Source organism: Taurulus bubalis (genome assembly GCF_910589615.1).
Source record: "Taurulus bubalis genome assembly, chromosome: 4".
Lineage (NCBI taxonomy): Eukaryota > Metazoa > Chordata > Actinopteri > Perciformes > Cottidae > Taurulus > Taurulus bubalis.
In genome coordinates this window covers 26343343-26356164 of record NC_136592.1, presented here as the reverse complement: position 1 = coordinate 26356164, position 12822 = coordinate 26343343, and the positions used below count along the sequence as shown (strand labels likewise).

Sequence of the window (12822 nt, the reverse complement as noted above, 5' to 3'; positions counted from 1 at the left end):
CACGGAGCCAGAGTGCCAGAGCCCGCAGTAGTGAGGCTGCGCTGTAGTCGGCTGGTACTACAGAGAGAAATGTGGGGATGGCCTGGGGAAGGGGGGGGGGGGTAGTTATGGTAGCTGCTAGCACCTCACCAAATAGACTCGTAAACCATTCTCCATGCTTTGGTGCCGGTAGCTGACCCCCACTGAGGACACACGTTTCAATTTAGCGTTGCGGTCGTCGGTCAAATTGACCGACACGCCACGACTCAAAGGTCGAGCGTGTCTCACACGGGACTCCTGATTTTTGTCTTTGGGTTAATTCACTGCATTTAGTTAGATTTAGAGAGATGCATGAATGGGGGTGTTATCAGTTTACTGGGCTGAATCCTTTTTGATATTTCTTATTAGGACAAGGCTGAGGAAGAACATTCTGAACCATTCAGCTGAATGTACCATTACTTCTGTCGGTACTATGGCTCACTTGTGATGACTTGTAACCGCGTTATAATCTTTCTATATCTTATCCTGTAATAAAGCATTAAAAGACTAACGTGCTTAAAGTACTGTTGATTTCTCACAAGGAAACTATGTTAATTTCCACTGCAAACAGTACCTCAGCTTTGGATAATAGGACCGGGACGTAAAGCTTAAATTATATTCACCTCATACTTTCAGGTACATACATGGAATTTGACCTCTGCATTCAACCCATCATAAGCATTTAGGAGCAGTGGGCAGTAAAACGCCCCGCGGAGCAACTTCAGGGTTCAGCGTCTCGCTCAAGGACACTTTGCCATGCAGTGGACAGTGGGAGCCCGGAATCAAACTGCCACCCTTGCGATTAAAGGAGGGCCCTCTTTACCGCCCCAACGAGAATCTTCTGCCAATACAAACTTATTTTTCTTTCTTTAACACTGTGACTAGTTCGGGCTCCAACATGAGAGGCGGCCTGCGATTGTGTGAGCGAGTGTGTTTGAGAGAATGACGGAGCAAACAGGCTGTGAACATTCACTATGTTGTATGACATGTAATTCAAAGTCACATTAAGCCTCCCTGCTCTGATTCAATCTGAAACTCTATTAAATATCACACTGACAGACATCCTCTTAAATACAGGAACACAATCCATCAACATGAGCTGACTGATGTCTCTGCTGGTTGTACTGCCTTGTTCCTTTCACACCGCCTCTCTGATAAATGGTAGCGGTTGGGCAAATGTTGGTCTTAGGTCATTTTTTTGTGTAGCTCTTAAAAAAAAGGCCCCGTGTGTTGGATTTTGGGGGATCAATGGGCAGAAAAGGAAAAATAATAATAATAATGATGTTTTCATTTGGCTAAAATCACCTGAAACTGTGTTTTCGTTACCTTAGAATGAATGGTTCATTCTAAGGTAACGAAAGGAAGGTGTGAGCCGAGATGCCACTGAATCGTACACACTGGATCTTTAATGTTTAACATTTGGACTGAATTTAAAATCGGGATCAAATGTGCCCAAGTGAAGACAAATTATCCCATGAGTGTTTCTTCAAAAAGTATTTCGCGTTTGAGATCTCAGCAACAGTAGATATGACATGCTGATGAAATAAATCACACAATTAAGTCTTTTTCGTTTCACAAGGTTCTATCAGATAAATATATTTAAAATATTATCATTTTAAGATCAATTTTATGTGTGATTGTGCGTATGTGTACTTACTGTGCAGTCTGTGGTGTTTTTTATCTTCAGGCTGAAATCTGATGCAAACTCCAGCTCAGACAGACACACTCTGTTACAGTCAAACGTCTGAAGAAAGACAGAATAAACACAGCGTAAAATGCACAACTTAAAAAAAAAAAATGATGATAAATAGGGACGACACAATCAACAATCAACAGAACAAAAGCTTGCAGGTAATCAATGCAACCCATCAACTTTTCCACCCAAGCCAAGCGTAAACACTTTTTTGCGATATTTCAAGATTTTTTTATGCGACAATTTAAGAAACAGCTCGATGGAAATGCACCTTTTCCAACCGACTCAGCCACAGGCGTAAAAAATAAATAATAATAATACGAAAGATGGTTGCCAAGTACTGACAACATACCCCCCCAACTGAAACCTACTGGTGGCGGAATACATACAGGTTTCTAAAATTGTGGAAATTATGACTGAGAACATTAAACACGTTATATAAGGCAGGTTTAAAGCTACATCCAATGGTTGCAAGTTGAACATTCCTATCTGTTTGCAATGAGAGGAAAAGAAGACAAAAAGCAACTCATCTATTTTGCAGGAATTTTAATTCCATTGAAGGGCTCTCAATTTTACGGCGTAGCAGCCAGCCTTAATGGAATGCTATTGGATCGTATCAACGGGAGGCAATAGATGAGAGTCCATGTAATTTGGGCAGCGGGGGCTGTCTATTTGTCACCGGAGGGGAGAAACTATCGATTAGAGGATTCAAATTCCATTATATCAAGTTCTCCCCTCATTCATCACATCCACAGATGGGTGGAGGACATGCTACTTAGCAACCAGCGAAGAAACGCACAAGTGGTGCGTGAGACGAGAGGGAGAGCATCCTTACACAGAGAGAGTCAGAAGGGGTATCTGTGCTCTTATATGTTGGACTGTGTGTGTGTTTGTTTTATCTCTGTGTTATGTGTGCGCTCTCCCGTCAGTGAGAACCGCTCTATCCACAGGGGGCTGAGAGTAATGAAGTTTCCCTAAGAGGAACTTAAACAAGGATTAGACAGATCAATCACCCAGTGCTACAGCATCACACACACACACACACCTTCAGGGCCCTATCTCGCTCTCCACAGCTAACTCCGGCTATCATTCCTAGTCTGTGGCCCACACACACACACTCTTATTTCTCTGACTTGTAGCCTCCAAGATCCTTGTACATTAAGATCAGATCAACATATTGGTTTGCAAATACGTCGAGCAGACGCAGGTGTTAAATATCAGATGTTGGGGAGTTGGTGTCATCCACAGAGGACAAAAATCAAAAGATCCACTCTGATCACCGCAGTTAAACAGAAGAGTGATTTTGACTTCTTAGGCTGTGTAATTTGAATCATTTTCATTTTTAGATACCTGAAGATGAAACATTGTCCAGGATTTCATAAGAACAAACCAACGATTAGATCCAAGTGTGAAAGACAAACAAAGTTTTTGTTATTAATATTTCCAACACCAGTAATCATCTTATGACCTCTCAAAAGGGTCCAGACCCCCAAGTTTGGAACCAACACACAATCAATATAAATATAAATCTCAGACCTCAGCAGAACTGTTGATCAGAGGGCTAAATAGATTACAACTTGTAACTAAAACTGGTATTGCATTTTATTCAGATATACTGAATATCAGTAAAACATGTTGGCTATTTGTAGTTTCAAATATCAGTACTATTATTGGACCTACAAAGCCACCACATTACAGGTTGAATGTTGAAGTACATAACTCATGTTTACCTGTATGACCGCAGGTTCAGAGATGAGTGTGTCTTCTTTCACCACCTCCACCATAGCCTCAGGCACCACAGCCTTCTTCATGCACGCCATGTTGAAGCCATACACGTCATCCCAGAATGCAATGTGGTCTTGGTGCTTCTGTGCGTTTCCAACTGCAGCCAGGCTGATGTTACAAAGGTCTGGATAGACTGCGGAGGAAAGAGGAGCGATGGGAGACTGATCATCAAACACACACACAAATAATAAGTATAAAAAGTCAGCCTCAAGTCTTCACATTCAGGTCCCGTTGTGAAAACATTACCATATGTTCCCACATTACCTGAACAACATTCTCTGCACTGAAATCACCGAGGTGACTTCACGCTGCTCACGTCACAAACATATATTTATTTTAGAAAACAGTTTTTTTTTCGTTTCCTTTGGTGTGCTAGCAGTGTGATGAAAAGGCCTCATTTCACCATTAAACGACCTCGTCGAGAGGAACCAGATAGAAGAGGAAATTGGAAAGTGGAGTCAGACACAGATAAATAGAGAGAGCGAGAGCGAGAGCGAGAGAGAGCAGGTGGAGACCACCTGCGACATGCTACAACAGCTCCTCTGGTGCTGCTCACTCTTGGCAGTGCCGTTAGCGATGTTAGCCGGCCGGCAGCCAGAAGGAGGACCCTGGACACCAACCATCAAAAAGGGGCTCTGCCAAAAGAATTAATAAAATAAAATCCGCAACCAGCAGAGAGGCTTTGCTCAGAGCTGGTGGCAGTTGGATTCATTACCAGCTGCGACAGCGTGTGGCTGCCTGGTTGGAGTCTTTGTGTGTGTGTGTCATCGTAGCCAAATGTGGTTGTGGAGACACCTACTGCAGCGGTAACTACCACAGAAACGGGTTTGAGTACTTGTGTGTGTTTACATGTCTGTGGACAGATTCTGTCTGTGCAAGATGCAGTCACGAAACTTTACAAATCAAAATGGGTGTGGTCCATGCAAGGGCGCCATTTTATGCCCCTGGTCCGGTTTGGCGTCATGGCCGGTGTGATTCCGTCACAAGATGGTCTCTAGTCTATTTCTGCACTTGGGCTCTATCTACAAGCCATTTAAGGGGTTAAAAACTGTCACTTTTATTGTTAGTTCTTGAATTATCTATTGGAAAAAAAAACTGTTAAGCAAGGTCTATTGACAATGCACTTAAATATTGATTAAACCTCCTAAACATGCACTACACATCCAAAAGAAACACCAAACAAATGTATCACGGTCCATATTTCTGGAGGTTTGTTGCAGCGGGCTACACTACCGCCTGGTCAGCAAAGACTGAATCCCTTCGGGGATGTGTTTTCCACGAAACTAAAGATCATTAATCATGGGCAAATTCCGGTCCCATAAACTTCTACTCTCGTTTCTGAGACAAGCTTAATATCAACAAATTGAATGGCTTGAAAACCATTGACCAAATTCAATTGAGAACGCCTTAACATCTTGTGGGTGTGGAGCTTTGCATCAATTCCATGAGGCTGCCGTAATGACAGTATCCATCACATGAACACAAAACAGGCCTGATGGCCATTTTGTCCTACTTTAATACTTCATACTTTACACAAGATGGCAAAAATGTGGACACCCAACTATTACCGTCTGTGATTGTTAAAATATTTCATTGTCCCATGAGCACTGAGCTAACACAATATAACAGCACTCAAAGGTCCAGTGATTTGATGAATGCATTTAGTGCATTTCTAATGGGACGGTCATGCCAGGCAGGTGTGCATCTCCTTAATGCCATGAGCCTTAAGTGGCATTTTGAGCGACTTCACCGGCACTGGAAGGTTGTGAAGCTTGTGCCAGTGGCCGGAACAGTTTAAAAACACATGGTTTCACAGTTGACAGTGTCTCCATCACCTGAAAGAAATGACTGCTGCTGAAAATCACCCTGGATGTATTTTGGTCAAACAAGATCATTCTTTTTTCTTTTTCTTTCACTGACTGAACCTGCAGCCTCAGAAAACACTATTTTTCTTTAAAAGAATGTCAGTCAGCCACTGGGGAACTGTGTGTCTAGTTTCATTTTTCAAAAGCGTTGAAGACTGAGTATCGGCAGTGATTATTGTCGCTCCTCTTATTACACACTGTAATACTGTCTTTTGAATAAACATTATCCATGTCTTGAATGAGCATTAAACGTGAGCTTTAATGTCCTTTTCATTGTGTTTTCACATCCGAATAGATTCCTTTGTATGGGGTAATATGCTTGGTGATTAAGCCAGCGCTGAGACGCTTGAAGCCATTGATACCCCTACTGTGAAGTAACATTAGCCAACTCAGAGGCCCCGGGCCTAAACTAGAGTTGGGAATACACTCATGAGGATATACCAAACTTCATATTTTAACGTACAACTTACTGCTACTAGTGGCAGCAATGGAAGTATAGATGTGCATAACAGGAGGACCACTATCCACGACTATGGCATTATGATCACTTCTAATGAGACTAGAATTACCGCCTCGAGGTTGTATGGCTCTGCCAACAGGTCATGTGGCAGTTTACATCCATGTTTGTCCAAATTGGCATCACTTCATAATTTAATCCCGATAGACATTTGTGTGAAAATGTCCTAAATAAACTTATTCTCATACAAGGGTTTGTATGCAATCTTGTGAAAAAGTTTTTCGATGAAAGTCAAGCAACACGTGTCTAAATAAGTGTTCGTCCATATTCAAGATGATGCTAGGCTGGTTGAAATATTGGTATCACATTAAATATTAGTCTATGACAGAAATTATGACGATAGTAACAACACGCGTTAGCCGTAGCTAATCGAGTTAGCAGTGGCTTTAGCGACAGAATACATTAAGCAACAAGCAGCTACTGCTTTTATCAAGCAGTATTTTCAGAAGTTTCTATGAACATTTTGCTATGTTTCCAACCACAACAAGGGTTAACAAACTTAATTTACAGTGCAATTTTCTCAAACAAAAGCTATTTAAGTTTTTTTTACGGGAAGAGGAAAACTGGAAAGAGAAGAATAGAAGAAACAAAGAAGTCCAGAGAATTTAAATCCATTCTAACTGCTGCACGTGTTATTCGTTTTACCTGGCACGTGTGTCCGTGCTCAGTCACCTTCAACACGTAAAACGTGTGAATGGATGACGACGGCTCAGTGATGGGAAACTCATGGCCCTGTCAATATTAGCGTGAGTGTCACCGTACCTGATGACCCCACACACACACACACACACCACTTGTCACTCCATTTTACTCTCATTACTGAACCGAGTGAGTAATTACAAGGACCAGGTGAGAGAGTGGGGGGAGCAGAATGCTGATTGGGCAGAATCGGGACAGGCCCGTCTGACACACACACACACACACACACACACACACACACAGAAAAGGAAATGGAGACCGAGAGGGGGGTGCTGTGGTGTGGATGGAGAGGGAGAAAGACTAAAAGGAAGGAGGGGGTTGGGGGGTACACGGGCGTCCCCAGATTCATGGCTTTCACATCTGCGTCCTTCTCGACTCGCTGCTCACAGCCCGTTTGTCAACCCCCCCTCTTGCTATCTCCATCTCCCCCATTGGTCGGCTGTGAAAGAGGGAAAGACGGTGTGTGTGTGTGTTGGGGGGTGCATGGGACAAAACAGATCCCTTTTCCCTGGACGCTGTGCTGTGCCAGGCATGCAGGGACACATTTAAGAATGGAAGGAGAGGTTAATGTAGTGGGGAGAATGAGCGAGCCGCTATAACACACACACACACACACACACACGCGCACACGCACACACACATCTGAAAATAAACTACAGAAAAGAAGTTGATGAATCTAATATGACACAGAAATTGCATTAAGATCAACACTCAATAAATTAAAAAAGGTTTGTAACGTTGGCGCGTTTCGGCTGTACTGAAATTAAGGAATATTTGCTTCACAGATTTGCACATAAATATCGCCTCGGGCATGTTTGCTTCTGAACAAAAAACAACAACACAGAGGAGCCTCCACTCGTAGTATTAACGCAAGTAACTAACCTCCATGCATGCTGACTGAGACATGCGGAACAAACTGAAGTGATAAAATTAGTGAAACTATGAATCTCTTACTGACCTAAATTTATGATTTTTTAATTGTCTCAATTTCTCATAATGTCACTAAGAACAGCTGCAACAACTAATGACATGACACTAGAATATTGAACTGGTCAGACTGTAGTTTATCTGGATACACTTTGAAACCGCCTGAAAAAAAGAGTTTTAGCTAAAAAATTGTTATCGTAACATCCGTTGATATCAACGTGACGATCTTGGGAGGTTTCTTTTGGGAAAAACAAATAAATACTATTATCATTTTGTAAGTAAAGTCCTCGTCAACATTACTCCTTCAACGATAGCGACGCAGGGGCCGCACTAGAGACCAGCATCCCGGTCACGGTTAATACAATCACACTGCTACTACACACTGAGAACTGAAAACAATGCTTATGAATCTCTGTAGACGTGGTCGAACACAACATAAATTAAAACGAAAACATCCGGGAGGGACTTAAATATGTAATGATTGTTTTAGGCTGGAGAGCTTTAAAGTGGATGGGGCCTCCTGACATTTTTCCTGGTTTTGAGTGGCAGTAGATCCGGAGGGAGCGACCGGTTCTGGGAGCGACAGGGTTAAAGGCTCATGACGAACCGTACGGTGTCCTCTGACCTGTCACTTTCTGCCCCACTCTGGTCACAGGCTCGCCTGTCCAATCTCCCTCACTATCAGATCTGTCTCCATAGGTGGGGTCATTCCATGCAGGTGTGTGTGTGTGTGTGAGAGAGAGAGAGTGTGACCTCTCCCTCATGTCCCAACGAGCCACTAAAAGCAGTGTGCTGGAACTGTTCCTTAGTTGGGTCACATTTGGCACAAGCCATTAAATCTGGTCGGTGGTATGTATGGGATGACCCTTGGACACACACACACACACACACACACACACACTTAATTTGACTAAAAATGTACATCTAATATATTTTACAACTGTCTTAGGTTTTGTCTTTTTCCTTTCTATTGTTGTTAGTATTCAAAATTATTGTTACTGTATGACCCCAAAATGTAATTGACAGGTCAGGTAGGTCTTTAATTCACTGTTACTAAAATTCCAAGCAGCGCATGAGGTCGTACCGATGTCCCCATGCTGCTAGTTAGGCAAAAAGTGCAACGACAACACCCAAACTCAACTCCTGTGTGTAAGTACCCACCCTGCAGGCCAGCGACACAGGAGACATGTTGTCTTTAAAACAGCTGCGTCGGGGTGAGGTGAGCTGCTGAGCCTCAGCTGTTTGTTAACCCACCTCTGTAGTCATCCCATATTTTGAAAGAAATATCTTACCATTCTCGCTCATATATTTCTGGCTACTTCTGTGCGTCACCCTATATCACTGCAGTGTTTGCCGCTTGTATTAACACGCGTACAATTTGTACAAAAATGTTTTTATTAGTCTGTATTGGTTACAATGCAGTTGGGTCACATGATATTGTGTTTACTTGACGCACTGAACCTTTGATTGATTCGAAGTTGGCGCAAGTGGGTTTTGGAGAGCGCCCATGTTCATGCCCCCCAAACGGTGGGAGGTAGCTTTGGCCGCCTGTGTCACTTTATTGTTAACAAAGCAGAGAAACGCCTCGTGACACGGTTTTGGAGGAATGAAATGACAATGCCAGGAGAAAAATCATGTAGCTGACCCTTGATTTTGTGGTGAGGAGGAGATGTGACCTACCTGAGCCGCCGTCCGCCAGGTAGAGGTCTCTGGCGTACAGGACAGAGTCCAACATGGACTCAAACAGCAGGAAGTAACCCTAGAAAAAAAGAGGAAAAACACATTACTATCAAAGTATCTTCTGGAACAAGTTGACTGACAGTTCGGGGCAGGTAATACATGTGTGCAAAGGAGAAGACTACGGAACCGCTGGACAATCCAATTATTTTTTTTAATTCAAGATCACTATGGCGGAAATCTGAATTAGCCGTGAGTGCAAATTGAGTGATGTGCCCCACGTGGTCTGCCACCCAACATCCAATGGTTTGACCCTGGGTTGACCTCCTGTTCTGCTCCAGTAGACGGCACATTAACCGTGGTATTATTCCATTAATGCTGAAATTGAGTTTTGTCCACATCTTGTTGGCTTGAGTGGCATGTACTGCTGACAAATGGCTTTTTCAACATCCTATACTCCTCTAACCAATCGGATAAGCAAGAGCTGCATTGCTGGCCCCTTCCATATGGTATTTATGTGCAATGCATTTGGGCGGGTTCAAACGTATGGGCGGGCATATCTCCATCTGGGACAAGGAGGTGGAGCAAAATCACTACATGTACATTTGTCCTGTAACTGATGACCCATGTCGGTTATTTCAACACTGATTTCAGGAACAAAAACACCCATCAATGCTTTCAGATCTGTGTTTTACGATCAAGACAAGAGCTCCAGGAGCAGAATGTACAGAAGTACAACCAATTTTCAATCTGGACATTTGGTTCCCATCATCTTCCTGCACAATGATACATTTGTCCGCATGTTCAGCATGGATCCATGAAGCCTTACATGGCTTGATATGGATTTCTGGTGCTGTTCTGATGGGATATCTGACATTGACATTCATTCTGGAATAAATCACATTAGTGTTTAATCCTCAGTTTATCCATGGCCTGACAACAGTTATTATTTTGTATTTTGTACAGCTTTACAGGTCCAGCATAGAGTATATAAAAGGTCCTATTATAAACAAGATGGATTTTATTTTCACCGTTTGTTTCATCGGTTCTGATTTTGCACATTCCAAACGTCTCAGAACATGGAAACATGTCTTAAAACAGGTCACAAAAAGCTACTTAGTTTTTTAAAACACAGGCATCAACCAATCACGTTGTGCGGAATGGACATGTTCAGTGGCCTGAACCAAGAGGGGAAACTTTACCCCTTTCAACTTTGACAAAGGCAGAGCCGACCATATCTATCAAGATACCTTTTACAATAAAAGCTCTAGATATACGGAGTTCACTACGTAACTGTTCACGTATTCAATCAGAGCATTTTGCAAAAGAAAAACTCAATAAAACGGCTTACAGTATCTTAGACTATACAACAATACACCTCAGAGTGCCAGGCGTTGCTCTGGGTCAACATAATTCCAGTAGTTGATTCTCTGCGCAAATCTGTTTGAACCTTATTCTGAAAAGGCGCTGCAACTATTGCAAATCCGCATCGCTGTTTTGATGCAAATTATTCGCAGGCGAGTATCCCGCAGTCATTCATTTGTCACGACTCTGGTGTGGGAAAAATAAGAAAACAGAATGGCCTGAGTTATGTTTCAGATTCCAATATCTCCACTTTCTCTTCAGTTGGGGGACGGAGGGACAAGGAGAGGTGAGGGCCAGGACAAAAGATAAAGCCTGAGGGAATGGCGGTGGGGGGGGGGGTGTATGATTAAGGGTAAGTAGAAGAGGAGGAGAGAGGAAGAGCGAGACAGAGTGATATAGAGAGGATGCAGTGGCCAGCAGAATTGTAATTCCCTGCGATAAGAAGCTTATTATTCAAATAAAGACAACCTTTCATTGGAAAACGGAGAGGAGAGCATGCGGCAGACAAACAGGGGAAGCAGCCCTGATTTATAACCAACTCCCAAAATCGTCACCATCTCTCTTATGGGCCTGCGCTGATAATGATGACAGCGATGAAGCCGATATAACCGGCTCATCCTCCGCGAGGCGATAAAAGGGAAACATTCTCTCCGTCTATCGACAGCGGATAGACGGAGAGAATCCGTCTCGAACCGAAGTCGGGCCTTTGAATATTCTGCTGCCGACTGTCGTGATCCAGCCGATGCGGGTCGTTTTTAAAAACCCTCACACATAGAACACTGGCCTCGTAATTTAGATCCCAATTTCACGGCACACTGCTTTCTCTTGAAGGGAAGAGGATATGAGAGAGAGAGAGAGAGACACAGAGAGAGAGAGAGAGAGATAGAGAAGCCCGAAAGCATAGTTGCACCTTACTTTTATAGTCAACAATGCTCCAGGACTACTGCCGCCCCGATGCGAGGGCTGGAGCTAAAGCACAAGTACTTAAGTTTGTCCGAGTCTGATTAGATCTTGCCAGAATACTTCAATAATATTTTTTTTCTTTCTTCAAATCTGCAGTAACAATCCAACGGTGATCATGTCGGCACTCCTGATCGACACAGGTAATCATGAGCCACGTGTTCTCACTAAAAGTTGAATCTTCGGCTTCAGCCTTCAGGCCATATCAGTGCTGATATTCTAATTACGAGAACAGGGAGCTCAAATGTAATATCCCTCAGAGTTTCATCAAACTCCGACCAACAGCGTCGCAGCGTTTTAATTAAAAGTTCAAGTTTTTAAAATAGTTCCTACCGATACGACACAATCAGCAAAAATGCTGTAGGGCAGTGCGACGATGAGTCACCCCTTTATGTTTTATGCCCGTCTGACCGGTGAAGTTTGTTAATTCTATTCTACATTCTGGACTCAGTTGTCGCACCGACTTCCTAAACGAGATCCTAAACGAGAAAACTGCGAGTCTCCCGATAAGAATACACACGAAAATGACCTCCACTAAGCCCCACCCCCCTCTGCGACTGAGTCAAGCTGTCAGAGCAACCGTGGAGCCCACACTGTCACTAACTGCACTGACCTGACAAAATATAACAAAGAGATGCTGACAGAAGGGTCTGCAATGCCTTTGAAAGATCTATCCAGGATGACAAACTGTTTATACATTTATTTTATTTGCGTTAAGAAAAACAGAAATATCTCAAACACCTGCAGACTGCTTGGAGGGTGCGTGCACTCCACACAATCGCAGTAGATTGCTACACTCCCACTTGCAGTGTATCGGCCGCATAGACAATCCTGTGAAAGTTGCACAGTGGTGCATTAAGCTTGAAAAAAAGAAGAAGAAAGTTTGACGTTGAAATGCACGTCACACAAACGTGCGTACTCTTATACGCGTAAAGTATAACTTCGGCTTTAGTGTGAGGAAGCAGCTCAGCTTTACTGCAGGCGACGCTCTGCAGTATAGTCGCTGTGCATTTCCATAAAAGAGACTAATGAAATCCTAATGAGAACGGGCTGGAGCAGCTTATACACATTAACAAAATTAGCATATAAAACACATTCCCGAGTTGGCTACCGCTCACATACACATCTATACATGCACCAACACACACACACATAGAAAAACTGCAAATACACTTTTACAGCTGTGTTACTTATGTGCAGAATTGTGGAGTTGTCAGTGCTCTTAACTTTACACAAATGCTATTAAGTTTGAGTTGTATTTATAAACTCGACTGTCACAACTTTTATAATTTCCTGTCTTTAGTCGCTGGAGGGAA

General features: G+C 43.0%; 1 protein-coding gene across 1 annotated transcript in view; it reads right to left on the bottom strand.

Annotated features, from left to right (window-relative positions):
• prmt3 (protein arginine methyltransferase 3) overlaps positions 1–12822 on the bottom strand; it is a 45618-nt gene that overhangs the window by 14911 nt on the left and 17885 nt on the right. Inside the window, exons 11-13 of the mRNA XM_079216443.1 lie at positions 9185–9263; positions 3442–3629; positions 1676–1762 (exon numbers count right to left, since the gene is read on the bottom strand). Of these exons, the coding sequence (XP_079072569.1) occupies positions 1676–1762; positions 3442–3629; positions 9185–9263 (354 nt within the window). The remainder of the gene's footprint in view (positions 1–1675; positions 1763–3441; positions 3630–9184; positions 9264–12822) is intronic.